At 47.0% G+C, this 19484-nt stretch overlaps 1 protein-coding gene across 1 annotated transcript in view; it reads left to right on the top strand.

Annotated features, from left to right (window-relative positions):
* The window catches only part of Rapgef1 (Rap guanine nucleotide exchange factor 1), a 112569-nt gene that overhangs the window by 42730 nt on the left and 50355 nt on the right, over nucleotides 1-19484 (top strand). Inside the window, exon 2 of the mRNA XM_036183415.1 lies at nucleotides 18892-19028. Within this exon, the coding sequence (XP_036039308.1) occupies nucleotides 18892-19028 (137 nt within the window). The remainder of the gene's footprint in view (nucleotides 1-18891; nucleotides 19029-19484) is intronic.

The following is a 19484-nucleotide window of genomic DNA, read 5'->3' as shown; positions in this document are numbered from 1 at the left end:
CAGGAGGGCCCCCCCCCCCCCCCCCCCCCCCCCCGTTTCTGATCAGTCTGTGGCTGAGAATGACTTGTAAGAAGTCCCTTGAGGAGGCAGCTTGTACCTCCTGGGTCAGAGCCACCCTTTGAGAACTCTGTGTAGGCTGACCTTTCCAGATGAGAAAAAAGGCTTGGACAAATTGTCTGCCTGCTTGACAAAATGAGTTAGTGACTAGACCAACACTCACAGCGAAGTTCACCTCCTACTCAGAAGGGAAAACTATTCCAATGTCCATGACTAGCAGGCTGCTGGGGTACAGACCATGTGCCCAGTTGTTTTTCTAGGGTTTACCTCCAACCCAAGGCCACACAAGGCCCAGGCATTGGTTGCCTACACACGGCAACAGTGTAGCTCCTTTTAAGGGAATTGGGTTCTGTCTAAGCATCAGGGCCAGGGCGCATGAGTGGCAGCTCTTCTGTCAGAAGATGTGCCCCTGGCAGCCATGTTTGGATTCAGATTTGGCTCTCTAATAGTAATGAAGAAAGCATTAAATCCTACAGCCCTCCCTGCTGCTGTCTGTCCAGTCTGCTTCAGCCAGCATGCTTGTCCCTCCACATATGCTCTGCTAATGCCCCACCCCAGCATATGCACTTCTGGTCAGCTGCAGTGGCTCCTGTGTGGAGTTCTCCTTCCAGGCCTTACTCTCCCCTCACAGGGAGTGGCACTATTAGGAGGTGTGGCCTTGCTGGAGTGGGTGTGGCATATTTGGAGGAAGTGTGTCACTTGGGGGTGGGCTTTGAGGTCTCATATGCTCAAGTTAGGCCCAGTGTGGCACACCGTCTCTTTTTGCTGCCTGTGGATCCAGATGTAGAACTCTCAGCTCCTTCTGCAGAACCATGTCTGCCTGTTTGCCAACATGCTTCCCACCATAATGATAATGGACTAAACCTCTAAACTGTCAGCCAGCCCCAATTAAATGCTGTCCTTTATAAGAGTTGCTGTGGTCATGGTGTCTCTTCACAGCAATAGAAACCCTAATTAAGACACCAAAGTTCAAGTACCCTCTTCTGGCAGGCCTGGGGAAGAGAGTCCTCAGTGGTAGTCTATTCCACACTGGCAAGCCTTCACCTCAGTGACCTCTGGTGCACTGAGGAACTGGCCCAGGGCCAATTTATGGCATGAATCTGAGCTCATTTCAGGTTGATCTGTGGGTAAGAGGTGTTTAGAGTACAAAGCCAGACAGTGCTCTTCTGGGCTCAGTGGAAGCAGTTGCCTGTTGGAGTGTTTTCCAGCCCTCCTTCCATCATGGCTGGTCTGAAGATAAAGAGACAGGCAGTCTTTTGAAGCTGCCCAGACTTCACCCAAACTTCAGGACACCTTGTGCTAATATTTTTATTTTTGTTTTTGTTTTTGTTTTTGTTTTTGTTTTTTTTTGGGGGGGAGGGTTGTTTTTTTGTTTTTGTTTTTTGATGTTGTTGTTGATGGTTTTGGTTTTGGTTTTTCGAGATAGGGTTTCTCTGTGTAGCTTTGCACCTTTCCTGGATCTCTCTGTGACCAGGCTGGCCTTGAACTCACAGAGATCTGCCTGCCTCTGCCTCCTGAGTGCTGGGATTGAAGGCGTACCCCACCATGGCCCGGCATATTTTGATGAAGTTTTCAAACATTGCTCTCTACCCCTGCCACAGAGAACATAAAAATATCATTGTAAAGAAACTAGATATTTCAACCCCTGCTCTGTGGTAGTGCTTCAATTTGTAAAGAAAGTTGGAGCTAAAAGTTATTTAGCAGACAGCCCCCAAAATCATGATAGCTTAATGACTGTTATTTCTCTATTGTGGAGCGTAAACCCATTTACAGATTCAGGACAACAATTTGGAGGCCTTCTCAAACATGCACACCAGAGCTTTGAATAAGTGCTTGTGATTAAAGTGTCCTTGGGTCTGAGGTCACAATGCCTCAAAGACACCACTTACCGGAAAGACACAGCAGTGAATCCCGGCAGGTCCAGGCTTCCTGGAAGAAGAAGTGGTCTGTTTGCTTTCATGGTTACTCCATGGCTCTTGGAAATTTTCATTGAACACTGGGGACCCTCCCTGTTGTCCTGCCTCTTCCCCTGAAGAAGGTCTGCTGTGGTCTCACATGCTGGGGTGAGGACATGCTTGGTAGGAGTCCTGCTTCCTTCAGATCTGGGGGACTGTGCTCTGGGCTGTTGGGCCCTTGGCAGACCCTTTTCTTCCCAGTCGATTTTATTTTCCTGCTGAGAAAAATCCAAGGTTTTCCATGTCAAATGTAAACTTGGTTCCTCTTAGAATGTATTTGAGGGCTTCAGATCACTTAGCTTTCCACCAAGGATGCAACTAGCCGTCTGGGCATCAGAGGTTAGGGTCCAGCCTCCAGCCTCTGGCCTGCTCCTCTGCAGAGCCTGCTCCTTAGGCCTCTTGACTTTTCCTGGCCAGTTTTGGACAGGCTAACACTCTAGCTTCCTCTCTTAGTCCTGTGTTGAATCTCTCTGGGATTTCCGGGGAGAGGAAAACCTGTACCTGCTTTCTTGGTTGCACTTCTGAAGGTGTGGTTGGGTTTGGGATGTACTTTTGCAGTCCAGGAACCCTGCCATTCAGACCCACCTTCATCTCTCTGGAGAATTATGTCTTAGAGCAGGACCCAAGGACAATATACGTGCTTCCCCAGCCCAAGTAGGCACTAGGCAAGCACTGTAGCTATACAAACAACTCTCTAGAGGGGAGTCTACAGTCACTTTGCTCGAAAACATGTGGGTCATCCCCCACTTTCACATGAAGCAGACCTGCAGGAATGCTGTGGGCTGCCAGTGTTCTGCACTTATGATAGGAGAGTCCTTGGTTGGCCTTACTTCCTTGCTGGGTGACCGTTGTTAGCTGGACTTTGAGGGTTAGGACTGTTGGACTGACGGGGACACACACACACACACACACACACACACACACACACACACACACACACCACCGTGCTAATGTGGCCCTTCTCTGGGTGCAGGGTTGTCCTCACCAAGGAGGGTCTTGTCCCTGAGATGAGAACTTCCTTGCATCAGACACTATCTCCCTTTGCTTACAGGCCTTGCTCAGAGCCCATATCCTTCTGGAAGCCTTGCTATCTACCTTAGATCTCAGTCTTCTAAGAGACTGCTTGTGAGGCTCCAAAGTCACTAGTGAGAGCTGGTGACACTGCCTGTTTTAAGAGGCCCAGCCCCTTCCCTACTCAGTTGAGAGAAAATGGGGCTAATTTGTCATAGAATTGGTGAAATAGTGACAGAGTTGAGTCTTCCCAAGTCTTTATGCACTTGGTTATGGCGTGAACTGTAATAATTTCTCACTGCCGTCCAAAGCCTCCCCCATCTCTGATCTTCCGTCAGGAACGGTTCAGTCTTCCCCTTCACTGAATGCTCATGGTCCTTAGGTTCTGGGGCCTGAGCAGGAAGCTCAACCTGTGTCCTAACATGGTGAAAGTCACACCTGTCATCTTCCCTGACTTAACTGCAGCACCACGCTGTGCCAGCAGCAGGAGGGGTTGTCCCGTGCTGGTCACTACTGACATAAATGTCATCAGAGTAGAGTCCTTCTCCTACAGTCTTCTGCTCTGCCTCTTGGCTCAGCCTGTGAATTGATTTTGGAGCCTGCTTGTGAATTGTGACCTGTAATGGAAGCTAACTATGGGAATAGGTCACACATGCAGGTGACCAGGGTGTGTGCCTGTCCTCATCCAACTCAGACCTGCCCTCCAAGATCCATGTCTTCCTTCCATGAACTTTTTCTAGATTTCAAAAGCCCTTGACCTCGTCAGCTCATTCTGAGCAGGAGGCTTTGCTTTAGCTGGAAAAGCGCTGTGAACAGGATTTCCATTCCTGCCCACCTAGGTGCCTTCTGTAGCTGCAAGCCAGTGTGGAGTTGCTTGGTGTCTCTCAGCCAAGATGTGCTCAGTGGAGTGGGCAGATCTAGAATCTGCAACACTGTTTATGAACAAGAAGGATCTGAGACAAATTGTCAAGTTGGACCAGACAGGTTTCTACCTTCCTTCCCCCCAGCCCTATGGCCGCCAAGATGTGAGCCTTAGGACAAATGAGGGGAGCCATCTGTTCCACGAGACTGTCTGCTTCAAAACCAGCCTAAGGTGTGCTGTCACCAAGGAGTTCCGTCTGCTCCACCCTAGGTGAGGCCTGGGTGGGCTTTGGGCAGCTGTTGTTTTCAGACAGGGTCAGCCTCCACCCTGCTTCAGCCATCCTCTGCCTCAGCCTCCCCAGTACTCCCCGCAGGTATTTGAAGTTGGGTTGCCCTAGCCTTTTACTGAAGCCCTCTCCCAGGTATGAGGTGGATTGGAGAGCGTGCTGAGGAAGTGGAGGAAAGTTAGCACCAGGTAAGGAGATGACCAGGCTTTGTCAGCGCTCACAGGCCACTGTAGTACACACTTGGAACCTGGCCAACTTCAGAAAAACCCCTTCTCTACTTTCCAGCCAGATGCTGACAATTTTAGGCATCTCTGAACTAACTACTGTTCTCCCCACTGAGGTTTAAAAATAAAATCCACCCCCATCCATTACCCTCTCTTGGTCGGAGAGCAGGGTGTGGCCTTGGTTCCTCTTCCCCAAGCCTGTGCCTTTGATGTGCTGCTGCTGTGAACAGTCATTGGCTGCTTTTCCAGGAGCTGATTCACTTTTACAAGAGCTGCTGGCCAGAAAGTCTGTCCTCTAGTCCAGTGGAGACTTGCTTCCCTGCTCAAGGCTGTGAACACATTTAGCAGAAAGCTTCCATGCTGGGCATAAGTTTCAGAGAGGACAGTGGGAAAGCCTGACTACAAAGCTGCATGCGTGCGTGCATTGTGTGTGTATATCTGTGTGTGTCTGTGTGTATGGTAGGCCCTGCACTCTGCCCCTAGTAGGTGCTGGTGTGTTGGAAGGAAATAACCTTTTGTGCTGACCCAGAGGAAATAGGATTACTCCACCTCTAGCCTTGGGTCTGCTTTGCGCCATCTGCAGGTGCTTACCACTCTTGACTGGTAAACTAGACACTGCTGGTTGACAGATGCACCAAGGGGCTCAAATACCATCACTGTCCTATCTCCTCAGCCTCGAGGTTTCTGTATGAAATGAGGACACAACCACCCTGGAAGGTGGCTGTGGGGTCAAATGAGATAAGGCTGAGGAGAGCCTCTGGTGGGGGAATGGTCCAGGTTCTGTGTTGTCCGTAGACAACATGTGGCCGTGTATACCTCCACACCTAACACAGGGCTGTGTACACAGTGGTGGTTGGAGTGGTAGGGGAGCTTCACATTTGGCTAAGAATGAAGTGACCTTAAATCAGTGAAGTTTTGCCTGAATCAGTGACTTGTGGCTATAAATTGAAAGCATGAGCCCTTGGGTACTTGGAACTTGGCATTGGTGAAGAGCCGTCGTGGGAGGAGAGGTGTATCTATGCTGCTGTTTCAGCTATGACTCAAGAAGGATCTGTACTGCCTTTGGCCAGGAGGGCGAGTCTGGAGCTTCCTCCTGGCTCCAGATGTGTGGAGTGAGTAAATGAACAACTGGCCAAGCTATTTAGTGCCTGCTCTGCATGGCCTGATGCAGTCTGTTCCCAGAGGGAGAAGGGAAGTGGGGGCAGGATTCTTGAGAGACTAGAAGGCTACATCTCTGATCTGAGTTCTACCTACCTGAGTTCTGCAGCAATCTGCCCAATATTCTGTCTGTCTAGTGCCCTTTGCTCTCAGGCCCTTCAATACCTAGCACAGGAAGTGTGGGAAGGGCTTCCTAGCCTGGAGCCCTGCAAAAGGAGAGCTGGTCAACTCAGATTCCACAGCTCTGCACTGCTACAGGGTGTAACCTAGAAACACTTACAGCCAGCCTAGTCCCAGGAACTTCCTTGGCATGGAAGTGGAGGGCCCAGAGTTGCCCTATCTAGTTTAGGCATCCTAAAAATGGCTTGTATGGATAGAATATGCTGGAACTGTAAACTCCATACCATAGTAGTGTAAGAAAAACAGGAAGTGGGGGCTGGAGAGATGGCTCAGTGGTTAAAAGCACTGGCTGCTCTTCTAGAAGATCCAGGTTCAATTCCCAGCAACCACATAGCAGCTCACAACTGTCTGTAACTCCAGTTCCAGGGGATTCGACACCTTCACACAGACATACATGTAGGCAAAACACCAATGCACATAAAATAAATAGATAAATAATTTAAAAATATAAAAGAAACACAAGAAATAACTCAGGAGTAGTCTTATGAATTGTCTGCTAGCTGGTGATATTTTAGGTAAAATGGCTGAAAGTGGTATATATTGTATTTGTGGCTCCCATTGGGCTTCTACTGCCCAATAAGGGCCTAAAACACCCACCATTCTCTAGAGACCTAGAGGAGGTAGAGGGCAGCTCTCCTCTGTTGCTTGGACTAGCTTGAACACACAGTTGCCACCTCCAGTCAGGTGGTATCCTCAGTGCAGTGAATGCAGTCATTGTTTAGGTTATAAAATTGATTCATTGATTCTTCTGTGCTTATTGAGGAGAATGTATTTATATATATGTACTTGTACCCACTACTGAGCTAAGTGCCAGGGTCCAAGGTGAATAAAACTTGGAACCCTTTGGGGTCTCAGGAAGCAAGTAAGTAGAAGCTCCTTTCCCCTGATTCTGAAAGTGGGAAGGAAGACAGTAAGAGCAATGGAGACGAGAATATGACCTCAGCTTCTGACACTTGTGCCTTGAGGATCAGGCTTGTACTCAGAACCATCTCTAGTCCCAGAGGCTTTGCCCCTGCCAGCATGGGAAACATGTTGAAGACAGATGTGTAAGGAACTTGTAGATTGAGAACTGTGTGTGTGTCCTCCTGGGCCCCTGCCACATACCAGCCTGCCTCAGGCTTGCGCACTCTCTGACTGCCCAACAGTAGTGTCACTTAGCTCTGTAGTTGTGCAGGTCATTCAGCGTGTGCTTTTCTTGTGTGTAGCCTCCTTCTTCATTGTGTGACTCATCTGTGCTGGGTAGGTGGAATGTTCTCATGGAGTGTTCTCCTGTGTGGTAGGATTCCATTTCCTGAAGGTGCCTCTGTGTAGCCCATCTGCTGTCCTCAAGCACCCCACACTACTACTCTTTATACTCTGGGGTGTGTTTTTTAGTGAATTGGAGGAACCTATCTTCAGATACATACCTAGCTCCCTCCTCTCCCCTTCTCTTCCTTTTCATTTCTTTGTCGTACTTGTTTGGTTTTGCAACAAGATCTTTGTACTATTGCCCAAGCTGGTCTCAACTCTCCATCCATTTGCCTCAGCCCCTCTGCTACTGAGTTTACAAACGTGGCATCATACCTGGCTTAGCTTTCCCTTTGATCCACATGGGCATGCATGCAGTGGCTTTAGTATGTTGCGTCCTGATGACAAATGCAATAAGTACTGTGCCATGTGCCCATTGACCATTTAAGCATCACCTTTTAGGAGATGTTTGTCAAATTCTCCGAGTACTTCTAGCCTGTAGTCATGTAAGTGAAATGGAAATAGAGGCGTTCAGATTTGAGCCCAACCCCATGGTGATGGGCGGGGCCTGCGGGCTAGACTCCCGGTCATCCCACTTCCCCACCACCACTCAGTCTGGCAGGGACAGCCGTTGGCTACAACCTGCTTGGCATAAAGGCAGTTTTCCAGACTCCCTATCTTCCTCTCTGAACCAGCAGTTCTGTTTCCTAGAGTTTCCTTATGCAATCACACAGAAAAGCAGGAAGGAGCTGTGTATCCATGCAGCATTATATGGAAGTTAGACTCCATCAGCCAGAAGACTTGTGAACTGCTTCCAGCAGATCACTATTCAACCATCAAACATGTGCTCATGGGAAACTGTCCATAATGCATCACTGTGCTTGAAAAAACAACAGTTGGCTGGGTGTGGTGGTACATGCCCTTAATTCCAGTGCTTGAAGGCAGAGGCAGGTGGATCTCTGTTAGTTTGAGGCCAGCCTGGTTTGCAGAGTGTGTGCCAAGATAGTCAGGGTTGTGTAGTGAGATCCTGTCTTGAGAGAGAGGGAGAGGAAAGGAACAGAGAGGGAGAAGAGAGGAGAGGGAGGGGAGAGGAGAGAAAAGAAAACAAGAATTACAGCTGGAGAAATGGGTTGGTGGCTAAGGACGCTTGCTGAGCTTCTAGAGGACGTGAGTTCGGTTCTCAGCACTCACGTCAGTTGACTTGCAGCCACCTATAACTACAGCCCTGGGGGATTTGATACTCTCTTCTGGCTTCTAAAGGCACCTGAACACACATGGCACATCCCCCTCACACCAATAAAACAAATTATTTAAGGGAGCAGTGGAGAGATGGCTCATCAGCTGAGAGTGCTTGCCACTCCTCCACAGTACCCAAGTTCGATTCCCAGTGCCTACCCTGGACAGCACGCGCACACACACATATTAAAAATACATCTTAAAAAACACAAGTGTAGGCTGGAGAGATGGCTCAGAGGTTAAGAGCACTGGCTGTTCTTCCAGAGGACCTGAGTTCAATTCCCAGCACCCACATGGTGCCTCACAACCATCTGTAATGAGATCTGGTGCCCTCTTCTGGTGTATAGACATACATGCCGGCAGAACATACACATACACATAATAAATATGTACATAAACATATACATAATAAATAAATAAATCTTTAAAAAAAAAAAACCACAAGTGCAGTAATTCCTACTTGGCCATATGAGAAGCCATGAAGGTTTCCCACTGTTTCATACTTCTTCAGTGCTTGGGTTTGAATAATGAGCTTGTTTCACCCTCAATGTTGAGAAAGGAAGAGGACACGCTTAGTATTTCCATGTTCAGCATCCACAGGTGTGGGTGTGGGCTATCAGACAGGCCTTTGATGTTGCAAAACTTCAGACACCACTTTCCCAGTCTTCACATGAATGTCTCTATGTTGAGTAAGAGAGAGGGTCTTTTAGTGTGGAAATTGTTGCTTTTAGCTCCCCTCAGCTGGGGCTGTTTTAGCATTTGCCTTATTGAATGTTGGCAGTGTTACCAGATGACTGTGATGGCTGCCATTAGTAAATATCTGCCTGGGTCAGGTCCCTTGACTCCGTCCTTCACCTACAGTCACATTTGATCCCCACAACCACCAGAGGAGGAGGTGGGCTGCAGTTAGGCCTTTCCTGTTAGCAAAAGGAGATAAAAGAGAAAAATGAAAGAGGCCTAGAGAGGTATTTGAGTTAGTGGCCACACTTGGGTTAACCTAGACCACCTGACTCCACAGTTGTGTGTGTCCTGAGTGTCCATGATGCTCTCTAGTGGAAATTCCTTCCACCAATTACCCTTGAGGTATAAGCCTTAGGACATGTCTTCTGATTCTTGTTCGTGATTGCTTAAAAGGAGAGAGTGAGTGTTTCACCCCTTGTTCTTGGGTGGAGTGCAGAACAGATGGTGGCTGTTCAGTTGGTTCTTTATTCATGAGGGTATCTTCCCCTTTATTACTTAATAAATCCTTGTTACTCCCTTAAACAGACCTCGTGGATTTCTCATAATGCTCTCCACCCACTCTCATCTTTATCCTTACACAGTCTGTAAGATCTTCACAGGGTGCACACTGAAAAATTAAGTCCTGTATTCAAAACAGTTCTCCCCAGTATCCCCCAGACACTGTTCCACCCAGGTGTCCTTACTCCTCTGGCAGGGGCCAGGGTGCAGGACAAGTAAGTGATCTCTAAGTCATTCCAGGGATACAGTGCTGAGCAAAACATCAGAGACCAGACCTCTTGACCAGCTACAGGCATTGTGGGGCTGCTGCAGTGAATCCTGTCCACAGTGACCTTGACTTTGTAATCCCTGCGGTGGGTACTGCTTAGAGGCTTCCCATCTCAGGGTGGAATTAAGCCCTGACAGAAACCTACTAAGTTGGGATCACAGCTGCCGCCACAAGTGACATGTGAAAGGCCAGTTGATCGCCCATTTGTCAGCAACAGACAGACACATCATTGCTAGGCTGCTGAGGGGTATGAAGATCTAACAGTGAAATTCTGGCACCTGGCAGGGCACTTTGGAAGAAACTAGCAAGATTTGTGTGATTTGGTCTGCTTGGTTTTTTGCTGAGGTTGATCCTGTGAGTAGGCTGGGTGTTCTCCTTCACCCCTCTTCTTTCTAGGTAGGGGCAAGCAGCTCATGGGATGTCCAAGAAAGTGGCTCTTGTTAGTAGCACTGTGGTCACATGAGATGCTCTTCCCAACAAGCAAACGACTAGCATATTAGTCCTTGGGAACCTCTGACCTTTGGTGCGAATGCCTCACCAAACAATGAGGGACTCATCTTAGCTTCTATTAGTGGCCTTTCAAGCTTTCACAGATGTACGGGTCACAGTCCAGCACCAGCACTTGGCATTTCCATATGGAGGAGAGCATTTTCCTCCTTTGGTTCAGCACAACTATATGGAAAGAACGTGGGTGTGTGTAGGGGCAGCCTCAGTTGTTTTGGGTTTTACAGGACCTAGGTCCCTTAACCTTCTGGTATAACTGTAAAAACACACATCCTCTTGGAGTTGTCTGACATCTGTAAAGTTAAATAAGGGGCATGCTCTAAACCTGGCAGCTTTACTCATAGGACATTCTCCTGCATGCCCAAAAGACATACTGGATGTGTTGCAGCAGCATTATTTATAAAAGCCAAAAGCCAAGAACAACCTAGTGTCCGTTGGTAGGTGAGCAGACAAGATGGTATTACAGACAAAAGCTAAGCTACCTACATCATCTGAGTGGTTAGCTACCATCTGAGATGGTCACAGACTTATAATTTAAATCTCACATATGGATGCAAATCATGAAAAGAGGCCAAACAACCACAGAGTGGCTACCATGACAGGAGAGTGGCAATACCCTCCCTCCTGCGTGGCTGTACCTTCCTCATATGGCTGTAAAGTACAGAGAAGTAGAAATGCATTTCTCACTCTTACTTATTTTTCAGTTACTTGATAACACAGCATGATCAAGACAACTTATAGAAGAAAGCATTTATTGGGGCTTATAGTTTCAGAGGGCTAGAATCTATGACCTTCATGGCAGAGAGCATGACATCAAGCAGGCAGGCATGGCACCGGAGCATTAGCTGAGAGCTAACATCTCATCTACAAGCACAAAGCACAGAGAGAAGGGTGGGGGAGCACACTCTAACTGGGAATGGTGTGGGCTTTTGAAACATCAAAGCCCACCCCGAGTGACACACTTCATTCAATAGGACTATACCTCCTAATCCTTCCCAAGTAGTTCCACCAACTGAGGACCAACCATTCAAATGTGTGAGCCTATGGGGGCCATTTTCCCTTAAACCATCACATCCACACAAGTGGCCACTATGTTAATATGGCATGAACCACATTATCATTGCATGAAGGTGGTACTGTTTGACAGGTGGAGGGTGTGTAGATTTGACCTCATCCTCAGTAACCTGTCTACATGTGTCCAATTCTTAAAATTGTTGTTTTAATTTTAATCTTAGAAAATCTTTACCAAGATGGATTTACAAAATCCGCATTGTAATTTCCCAGCATGAACCATGGGGAGTAACAGGAGATCGGGAGCCACTTGAGGCTACTGTAGTGTGGGAATAGCTCTTTGACATTGCTCCCTACGCCAGTGATGGATGGATGCATGGGAAGGGTGGGAGAGCCTAGTTATGTGTGTGAGTACCTGAGACTGACCTGGACAAGACTAGCAGCAGTATCTGTGCAAATGCCACCTGCCTCCTACTTACCTTCCACTGCTGGTCATTACAAAAGTGCTTCATCTGTACTTCATGGCATAGTTTGAGGGACCCTGAAAGCCACCTGAAACCTTGGTTGTCACCCATCATTTCGAGGGAAAGCTAAGGACAGACTAGTTCCTGCTGTCCTGATTTCCAGAGTTGGGAAGGTTTGTTGTCATTAAAAACATCTCTGTTCTCCCCGTGACTTTCAGGTTTTGTGCCCACTATATGGCCTGAGAAGATGTATTGACAGTGTCAAAGTGTCACCACAGCTTCCCAGTTGTATCCCTACACAAACTGAATTCAGGGCCAGGCAGGCAAAGGTGAGGTGAGTTCTGTCACCCACTTCCTGACTTTGGTGGCAGCTGTTAGGAGTAGGTGTCTCTAGTTCATGGTCAGGACCAGCCTTGCCCTCATGCTCCATAGAGGGTTTTTGGTGACTTCCACATTTCCTTTCCACATTGGATCCACCTTGGTTATGATGGTTGGCTGTGAGTCTGGCCAGCTCCTTAACCTTACATCTCCCTACAGAACCCAGGGCATCAGTCACTAGAGAAGAGGAAGTTGGCTCATCCAGCCAAGTCTCTGAGGAACTTTGACCACCATGGTAAACCCAAGCAATGCACATTCTGCCAGACTCCCCCTTCAAGCCTGCTCTCCTTTCTCTGCTGTCAGCCTGTCTTGGACACGTCAGTCAACTGCTCTCATGTCCCATCGAGCCCAGAGCCTGTTTGGGACAGAGTGTGATGTCTGCTGGAGGATGTTACAAGGCCAGCCTCTGAAGGGATGGGAGGGATGGGAGGGATGGAGTAGCAGTGAGAGGGGTGTGGAGGAAGTCAGCAGTACCAGAACAGGTGTGCCTCTCCCTTGTAAATGAAGAGGAGAGGGTATTGGAGAAGCTCCCTCTAGTCAGGAGAGTGAGCTACATGTCAGAGCTGGAGAACAACCTGATAAAGATCTGTAGGCCATATGGAAGTCATTGTCACAGTTTGTATCCATCGAAACTGTGTCGACAGGTTAGCTTCTGTGTCAACAGCTACCCTGTGCCAGGCCTGTTGATAAGCGAAGTTATACCTCAATGTACCCATTTCTAATTAAAAATACAAGTCAAACATGCATTTGGAAGAGGTCTGACACAAGTGTTCTGAGCACATCTAGCCTGGGCTATAATATTCTGTCAGCTAGGTACCTGAAACACATTTTCAAAAAAGACTGGTTTTATTTACCTATGGGACTGGAGTTATGGCTCAGCAGTTAAGAGCATTTTTTGCTCTTGGAGAAGACCTGGTTTCAATTCCCAACACTCACATGGTGGTTTACAATAACTCCAGTTCCAGGGGATCTAATGGCTTCGTCTGGCTCCCATAGGCATGTATGTAGTACATATACATATAGGCAGACAAAACACTCATACACATAAAATTAAATAAATCTTGTTTTGATTTTGAAGACAGGGTTTCTCTGTGTAGCTCTGGCTGTCCTGGAACTCGTTCTGTAGACCAGGCTGGCCTCAAACTCAGATCTACCTGCCTCTGCCTCTGCCTCCCGAGTGCTGGGATTAAAGGCGTGCATCACCACCACCAAACCCTTTAACTCCAATATCAAGGGATCCAAAGGCATCTTCTGGCCTCTGTGCATGTGCTCAAGCACACATGCACACGTACACACACACACTAGATAGATAGATAGATAGATAGATAGATAGATAGATAGATAGATAGATAGATAGGTAAAATAAATCTTTAAAAGTGTGTTTCATAAAAAAGGGAAAAAACATACAAGCAAACAAACAAACAAAAAGTGTGTTTCATGCCCCCAGCTCACAGAATATCAGAGTCCAGCCCAGCCTGCTTCACACATGCTCAGGACATTTACATCAGCCTATAGTGGGCAGAGTCTTCCACCACAAGCCCGTTTCCTAATAAGGTGCCTTGCCTGCCAGGCATCTCCTGTCACTTGCTGAATACCTGTACCTGAGGTCCTTCAGCCACCCGGGTCACTGTTTAGCACCAGTTTTATTTCCCTGCCCTGCCCAGTCTTGCAAGAGTGCACCATACCGGTAACATTTGCCTTAGTCCAGACTGATCCACATGTGAGGTACAGTGTCTCCTGCGTGTGCATCGGTCTCCATCACACCATCCATATCAAATGGGGAGAACATTTTCAGCCTCATTTTAAAGAGTTAGAGAGGGAGATAGCTCAGGGGTTAAGAGTACTGCTTACTCTTCCAAAAGGCATGGGTTCAATTCCCAGCACTTATGTTGGCAGCTCACAACTGTCTGTAACTCCAGTTCCAGGGGGTCTGGCATCCTTAGACATTCGTGCAGGCAAAACTCTAATGTACATTAAAAGATAAATAAATCTTTAGGGGAGAAAAGAGTTAGGGAGGCACATGCCAGTGTGTTGCCCTGACTCCAGTCCACATTCTGTACCATTCTACAGTGACATGAACCTTGGAGTATGAGGAAGGAAGTATCAACTGTAAATGGACCTACCCTCCTCTGGTGAGGATGGAGGGGAGAAGTGAGGGCCAAAAAATCCCACCATTCCACTTTATGTGCTCTGACCTCCAAGGGTTGCTGCTGAGTCCTCCTGCCCCGAGGGCCAGGTCCACTCTGCCCTGGAGAGTAAGGGCTTCCTGCTGCTCTGGAGCACCCAGCCTCAGGCTGGGTTTGGTTTACTGTGTTTGAATGAAGGCCAGAGGCTCTTCTGTGTGGTGCTGATGCTTCTGGGCTCCCTGGTGATCTTCAGAGGCCAGAGTTTATCTGATCCTGCCTGAAGACTGCAAATGTCTTTGACCAAGAAGTCAAACTTTGATCTTTGTAAGTTGCATGCAACAGAGAGGACAGTGAGAGCCCTGAAACAGCTGCTGTATCATCTAAATTGCTGGAAATTTTGATGGAGTGCTTTTTATTTTTCAAAACTACAGATAAGTTACAATAACATTTGTTCTTTAGTTTTCCAGCCAGTGTTAAGTATTTTTTCTGTGGTTCTCTCTGCTGTTACTGAAAGCAGTAGTGTTGTGTTCTTCCTGGTGTGGGGCTATTGGGTGATAGATGCATTCTTTTGTTGAAGAACTGTTTCCTGAGCATCTTGTGGGCCAGATGCTGTCAGCCTACCAAGCACACAGGTATGGCCCTCAGGGAACTTGCATCCCTGTCAGGAAACAGCCTAATGAGGATAATAAGGAAGGTGGCTGCAGCTTACAAAGTTGCCTGGTGGGTTGGTTAGTTGTTTTCATCAGCTTAGTTGAGATGTCATGTGTGTCTTAGCACTTGCTCACTTAAAGTGTGCAGTGACTTACCTGCTTGTACAACCATCATCAGATTCCAATGTTATCTGTGCTCTCCCCAAAAGACCCCGTGTTCCTTAATGGTTTTTCTCCATCCTTCTCTTTTCCCTCTGCAGTCTTAGGCAGCCACCGATCTGTTTTTTTGTATCTGGACTTACTATTCTGAACATCTCAGACAAATAGAAGCACACAATATGTGATCTCTTTGTGTCTGGCTGTCATGCATAGGGTAATGCTTTCAAGATTATCCATATTGTTGCAAGGTCAGAGCCTAATTTTCCTTTTTATTACCAAATACCATTCCACTGAGTGGATATACCATATTCTATTTGTCCACAGGCATTTGGGCATTTGAGTTGTTTTCACCTTTTGGCCATGATGAAAACTGCTGCGCTGAACTTTGCTGAGCATGCCCTATGGATGTTTCTCTTTACTATCATGGACATATAACTACCAATGGGATTTCTAGAATGCTGTGTTTGATGAGGACCTGCCAGGTGTGTGCCAATGAAGCTATTACATTCCTAACATCAGCCTGTGAGGCTCCCAGTTCACCCAGTCCCGGCCAATACTTGGTATACCTGTTGCTTTTAGTGCTCCTCAGCATCAGGTGGTCTTTATTTACATTTCCCTAGTAATGTTAACTTTTTTGTTTGTTGCTTGGTTGCTGGTTTTTTTTGGTTGTTGTTGTTGTTTTTCCCCCAGTGCTAGAGATCAAACCCAGGGCTCCCACCTGAGCCCAAGTGTTGACCATCTTTGTTTTTGTTTTTTGTTTTTCAAGACAAGGTTTCTCTGTATAGCTTTGGAGCCTGTCCTGGCTCTCACTCTGTAGACTAGGCTGGCCTTGAACTACAGATCGCCTGGCTCTGCCTCCCAAGTGCTGGGATTAAAGGCGTGCACCATCACCACGTGAGGCCATCTTTTTTATGTATTTATTACCTGTATATTCTTGGAGAAGTGTCTTTTCAAATTCTTTTTATTTTATTAAGTTTATTTGTTGTGTGTGTGTGATGTGTATTGTGTGTGTACACAGCATATGCATGCTCTGAGGACAGCTTTCAGAAGCTGGCTCTTCTTCCACCTTGGGTTCTTGTGATCAGATTCCGGTCATCAGGCTCCAGTGACAAAACTCACTCTGTAGACCAGACTGGCCTTGAACTCACAGAGGTCCACCTGCCTGTGCCTCCTGAGTGCTGGAATTATTTTGTTTTTTTGAGACAGGGTCTTCCTGGACAGTTCACACTGGCTTGGAACTTACAGTCTTTCTGCCCCTTTGTTCACTTTAAGGGTTATTTGTCTGCTGTTGCTGAGTTATCAAGTTTTATTGTTGTTGTTGTTGATGTTTATACTGCATTTGCTGCTTGCAGCAAATGCAGGGCCATGGATGGCTGATCTAGGCAAGCTCTCCACCAGTGAGTTACATCCCATACTTCCTTCTTTGACTGCTGGCGGGGTTGTTTTTGAGACAGGTCTGGCTGTATAGCCCAAGCCGACCTCAGTTTTGTAATCTTGGTGCCTCAGCCTCCAGAGTACTAGGATTTGAGGCATACACCACCAGGCCTCCAGCTCCCCAGAATGTTTTTCCCTTCTATAGGCAGTCCCTCATAGATACATAATCTGTGAATACTTTCTTCATCCTATGTAGGCTGTCTTTCCACTTCCTTGATGCAGTCATTACAGCGCAGATTTTAATGTTGATGGAGTTCTAATTGATCAGTTTTTATTTCTGTTCCTTGTGCTTTTGGTATTACAGCTAAGAATGGGCTCAAATCCAAGACCACAAAACTACCTGTGCTTTCTTCTAAGTGGTTTAACTCTTAAGTTTAGATCTTTGACTTCTTGGAAGGTCATCTTAGTATGCAGTGTAAAGCAGAGGTCTCAGTTCATTCTTTACACTGCTTGTTGAAATGACTGTTCCTCCCTCATTCAGTGGCCACCACATCCTTGTTGAAAATCAGTGTAGACATGTGGGCTTATTTCTGGAGTCTTAGTTTTTCTGTTCTTGGATCCATCTCTATGCTTTCGTACCTCAGAGTCTTGATTAATATGGCTTAATTTTTGCATTGAGACATATCGGTCCTCCAGCTTGGCTGTTTGTTTTGGCTGTCTGTTCTGGATGTCTCATATTTCTTTACTAATTTTAGGATTAGAGTGTCAACGCTTACCAAAAGAATTAAGCTAGCAGAATTCTCTGAGATAACAAGTTGTTACTAGGAAATACTACTGCTCTAACAATAGTAAGCCTTTTGAGCCAAGAACATGGGGTACTTTTCCACATATTTCAGTTGTCTCTAATTTCAGCAGTATTTAATGTCAGTGTGAAATTTCTCTTGCAAAATCTATGTCCAAGGATGTCCTTTTTGATAAAAATTAAACGTTTTTTAATTATCAGTTTGAATGTTCATTGCTACTTTATAAAAATACAAATAGTTTTAATATGTTGATGTTGTGTCCTGTGGCCTTACTGAATTTATTAGTATTGGTAGTTTTTTTGTTTTGTTTTGAGACAGGATCTCATTATGTAGCCCTGGCTGGTCTAGAACCCACTATGTAGACCATAGTGGCCTAGATCTCACAAAGCTCTGTCTGCCTCTGCCTCCCAGGTGCTGGGGTTAAAGATGTGCCACTACATGAAGCTGTTGTGTTTTATTTACTTCTTTATTTACTATGGTTGTGGGCCAAGCCCAGGCCATGGGCACACAAGGCAAAGCACAGCCTTCTCCGTTGAGCTGTCTCTACCCAGTGTTAGCAGAGAGTTTCCATACACCAGCTCTGCAAATAGAGAGCTCCATTTGTATGTGCTACTGCATACCAGTGACCCGGAACTCCAGCGGCTGAGGCAACTCACTGTGAGGCCATCTTTTTTGTTTTGTTTTGTTTTTGTTTGTTTTTTGTTTTTTTGAGACAGGGTTTCTCTGTGTAGCTTTGCGCCTTTCCTGGATCTCGCTCTGTAGCCCAGGCTGGCCTCGAACTCACAGAGATCTGCCTGGCTCTGCCTCCTGAGTGCTGGGATTAAAGGCGTGCACCACCACCGCCGGCTCTGTGAGGCCATCTTGAGCCATATAGTGAGACCCTGATGAGAACAGACATAGACAGAGAAAGTGTCATTCTTCCTTCTCAGCTGAGTACTTTTACCCCTCTTTATTAATTATCCTGTAAGAAAATCAAGTGGGGGGCTGCAGAGATGGCTCAGATCTTAAGAGCACTGGCTGCTCTCCCAGAGGTCCTGAGTTCAGGTCCCAGCACCCACATGGCGGCTCACAACCATCTGTAATGAGATCTGGTGCCCTCTTCTGGCCTGCAGTCAAAATGCTGTATACATAATCAGTTAATCAATCAATCTTTATAAAAAAGAAAGAAAGAAACTTCACGTGCAGTGCCAGCCAGAAACGGTGGCAACAGACATCCTTGACTTGTCTTACTCTTGGAACTCATTCAGTCTTTTATCTTAGACCAGAAGGGTTTTAGCACCCTGCTTTCATTTCTGTCTTTGCTGCCACCTCTGAGACCTGGCCTGTGCCACTTGTGCTCCCTACACGGAAGACTAGGAGACTGGCTACAGAGGCCTCCCCTGTTCCTCCTGAACATCCACCCCTCTATGATCCATGGGGATTCTTAACTGTTTCTCTTGGACATAGACTAGATGCTCATATGAACCAGCAAGGACATGCTGATATTTATGCAAGTTCTTCTTAATACCCATCCTGCCTACCTCACAATTATAATCACCCTAAAACAGGTAGAAATTGCAAAACTCGACATATGTAAGTAGAGTGTTAGAATGGGCCCATATGTCCTTCCTCTGAATCTTTCAAGAAGGAAGTCTTAGCGTAAAGACCCTATTCCTTCCCACAAGGAAGCTCCAGCTTCTCCTGCCTCCTCTTCTAACAGCCAGGCCTCTGTGTTTTCAGACTCTCAGCGTTCCCATCTCTCCTCCTTCACCATGAAGCTGATGGACAAATTCCACTCTCCCAAAATCAAGAGAACACCATCCAAGAAGGGAAAGCCAGCCGAGGTGTCGAAGACCCCTGAGAAGCCCGTGAGCAAAGTAAGCCGCATCTCTAGGTGTTCCTCCTGGCCCCAGCCTGTGGCCAGCACTGGCGACTGCACTGTGCGTAAGTGCACTTTCTAGGGCCATCTGTGTCCCTGGGACCTGGGACCTCTAGGATGGTGTGTGCCTGTCCTGCTAACCAGTCCAGCCAGTGGCTCGGGCAGTTCTGTATCATCCTCTGGGCATTTAAAGTATCTCAGAGCATTGTGCTCCCATCTGGTGCTGCCTCCCACTCAGAGGCCTGGGGTACTCTCACACAGGGCTCTGATGGCCTGAGCAAGTCATTCAGCCCCAGGCCCTGGGCTCTGAAACTCACAAAGCCCTGAATCCCATCTAAAGATATCCTCCAGCACTAGTAACCTCATCAGGGCCAGCTGAGCCAGACGTGTGGAACAGCTGTTGATTCTCATCAGCCCCTCCCTCCAGCCTGCAACATCCATTTCAAGCTCTGTA

This window comes from Onychomys torridus, chromosome 4 (genome assembly GCF_903995425.1).
Source record: "Onychomys torridus chromosome 4, mOncTor1.1, whole genome shotgun sequence".
In the NCBI taxonomy this organism is placed as follows: domain Eukaryota; kingdom Metazoa; phylum Chordata; class Mammalia; order Rodentia; family Cricetidae; genus Onychomys; species Onychomys torridus.
This window is presented reverse-complemented; position numbering and strand designations above follow the sequence as displayed.